The 2,414-nt window shown below is 39.6% G+C and overlaps 1 protein-coding gene across 1 annotated transcript; it reads right to left on the reverse strand.

The window, feature by feature from the left end:
- Positions 1-40: 40 nt before the first annotated feature.
- SARC_14365 (hypothetical protein) lies at positions 41-258 on the reverse strand (the record flags this gene model as incomplete). Its single annotated transcript, XM_014291503.1, has 1 exon — positions 41-258. A coding segment is annotated over one exon (218 nt), but the record flags the coding sequence as incomplete, so codon positions are not given.
- Between the last annotated feature and the right edge of the window lie 2,156 nt (positions 259-2,414).

The following is a 2,414-nucleotide window of genomic DNA, read 5'->3' on the forward strand; positions in this document are numbered from 1 at the left end:
CCTAAATTCTTAGTCGTCATACCGAGAAATATTCAATCTCTTATACATACCCAGCATTAGTGACAACGTATATTCTCGCACAGTGCATACCTAGCTTGGCAACATTCTTTGCGTTGGCTTTCTCGGCTTTCGACTCTTTCCTATCGGCCTTAGACTGTCTTTTGTTCAGGGTGAGTGTGGATGCCTCACCAGTGGACCCGCGTTTGGACTCATCATCCACCCCTTCCTTGTTGCCTAGACCGATCTTGCTCAACCCTCCTTTAATTGAATGCATGGTGCTGGTGAATAATCTGGTGGATATGAACTTTCGTGCGGTGTGGCTGTTGACTTATGAACTCAGCCAAGTATGTTCAGCTGTACAGTGTAGATCGTACAGTACCATCAGTATTATCAGTACAATCAGAATACAGATATTGTACATACCTCTGACTCACTTTGGGCCCTTGGGGAGGGTGGGCAAGAGGGCGAAAACACAGTCAGTATTTAACCATTTCAGATAATATTAAAAATTTAAAATAAAAATTAATTTTATTTTTTAGCAATAAATGGTACTATATTTATTAGAAGAAAAAAACGTTTTCAGCTATGAACTGTATTTTGGGTCCAATATCCAGGTCAGTGGGTTGCCCGTAATTAGACTACATCAGGCATCAGCCCCGCCGAACGGCCCCTGGCCTGTGAGAAATAGGTGTACTTTCGTGGCCGTGATAGCGAATAAATTCAAAATCAGGCTAAAATATATATTACGAAACGTTTCAATGTTTATAACTCATTACATAAATGTGAAACCATTCTGCTTTCGCCTTTCAAGTTTCAACGCTGTCGCAGCTCTCATTACGTTTTACGTTGCCACGTTGGAATTTCAGTCAAAAATGCCAAGTGTAAATTCTTATTATTTTAGTTTGACCGTTTTCCTGCATATTGGTAGTCCCAAATATAAAACTTCTCCATTTTCGAGATCAGATTGTTGTTTCATTTTGTCCTGTCAACCGACATATCATCACTTTCCTATATTTTTATTGGCGTGTGAAAAGTTTCGTGGCCAATAATTCTAAAATAGACGCTCGAGCCAGGTCAAACTGTGAATATGATTTAGGCCAAAATATTATATAAAAACGTAAAGGTACAACTTTTGTCTTTTTTAGGAGGGTAAAAGAACCAAGAGTCCTATTCAAGACATGAACTTTGTACTAAAATAGCAATCAACTATGAGGTCTGCGTCGCAGTGATTGTCAGACGATAAAATAAGCAAATGAAATCGAAAGTAAGGGCTGCACGGTATGTATAAAACCTGCCTATGATTAGCCAAAAGTCTAGTTTTAATTATATTACTTTATTTATTGATTTGAAACCTGTCATATATTTAACCCCCAATGAGATTTAACACTATTCAATAACGTAGATTCCACAATCCACACTCACTCTCACAGTGATGAGTAAATACATCTCGGCTTCTGGTACCATTACAATACTTATTGAATCCTATTATACTACCAAGAATCACATAGATAATTTTTGGGGGGGATTATATTTCCAATTTCTATATGCTCCAGTAGAACAGCCTGTCACGCCACAAGAGCCAGGGGTCTGGGGGAGACGGCCAAGGCGGGGGCCAACGCAAGAGAGACGAAGAGAAGGCGGGCAGTAGACACCATGACCAGGGTCCAGGGTCCCCACTGGGCCCACTCCCAGACAGGACCCAGAGGCAGAGACTATAGATAGCGCGCGAAAAGTGAAAACTTCCTTTGACAATAAAAATATTTTATGTTTTATAATAGTATAAAAACACAAAGCTGTATTACTGTATTCAAACCTAAATAATACAAAAATAGAACAACGAGTCAAAATACCCTCTCGGATATTTCACGGTACCAAAACAAGTCTCCTAAATCGCAACTTACAACTGGATTTGGGACTAAAACTGGACAAGCGACTGGGTGTTTGCGACATGACAGCTATTTAAATACAATAGACAGCTTGTTTGAGACATAAATATTTTTGCGACAGAGGTCTTATCAGTCCCATCTGACAGATTAATCCAGTTTCCACTCACGACCCTCGCCTACAAATGTAGTAATGATATAATAGCGGGCACTTGTGCGAGGCACCCGCACATATCATTCCTTCGCATACATCAATCCTATCTTGCTACCTCATCATACAGAATGCCTACCTGGGGAGGGTCTGCCGAAAAATGCTACCGTTGTAAGAAAAGCGTATGTTGGAATTCGCCTACTCTCTACATGATATCCAGGATAGAATTGGCGTGGGGATACATAGTTCAGCATAGTACTGTCAATTTGTGACGCTGTAACCTCTTTAAATATGTAGTGCACATAACACACATGACTTCATTGTTCATTTCGACAATCATTCGTGTAGTATGGTTTCATATATATATATATATATATATA

Source organism: Sphaeroforma arctica (genome assembly GCF_001186125.1).
Source record: "Sphaeroforma arctica JP610 unplaced genomic scaffold supercont1.4522, whole genome shotgun sequence".
In the NCBI taxonomy this organism is placed as follows: domain Eukaryota; class Ichthyosporea; order Ichthyophonida; genus Sphaeroforma; species Sphaeroforma arctica.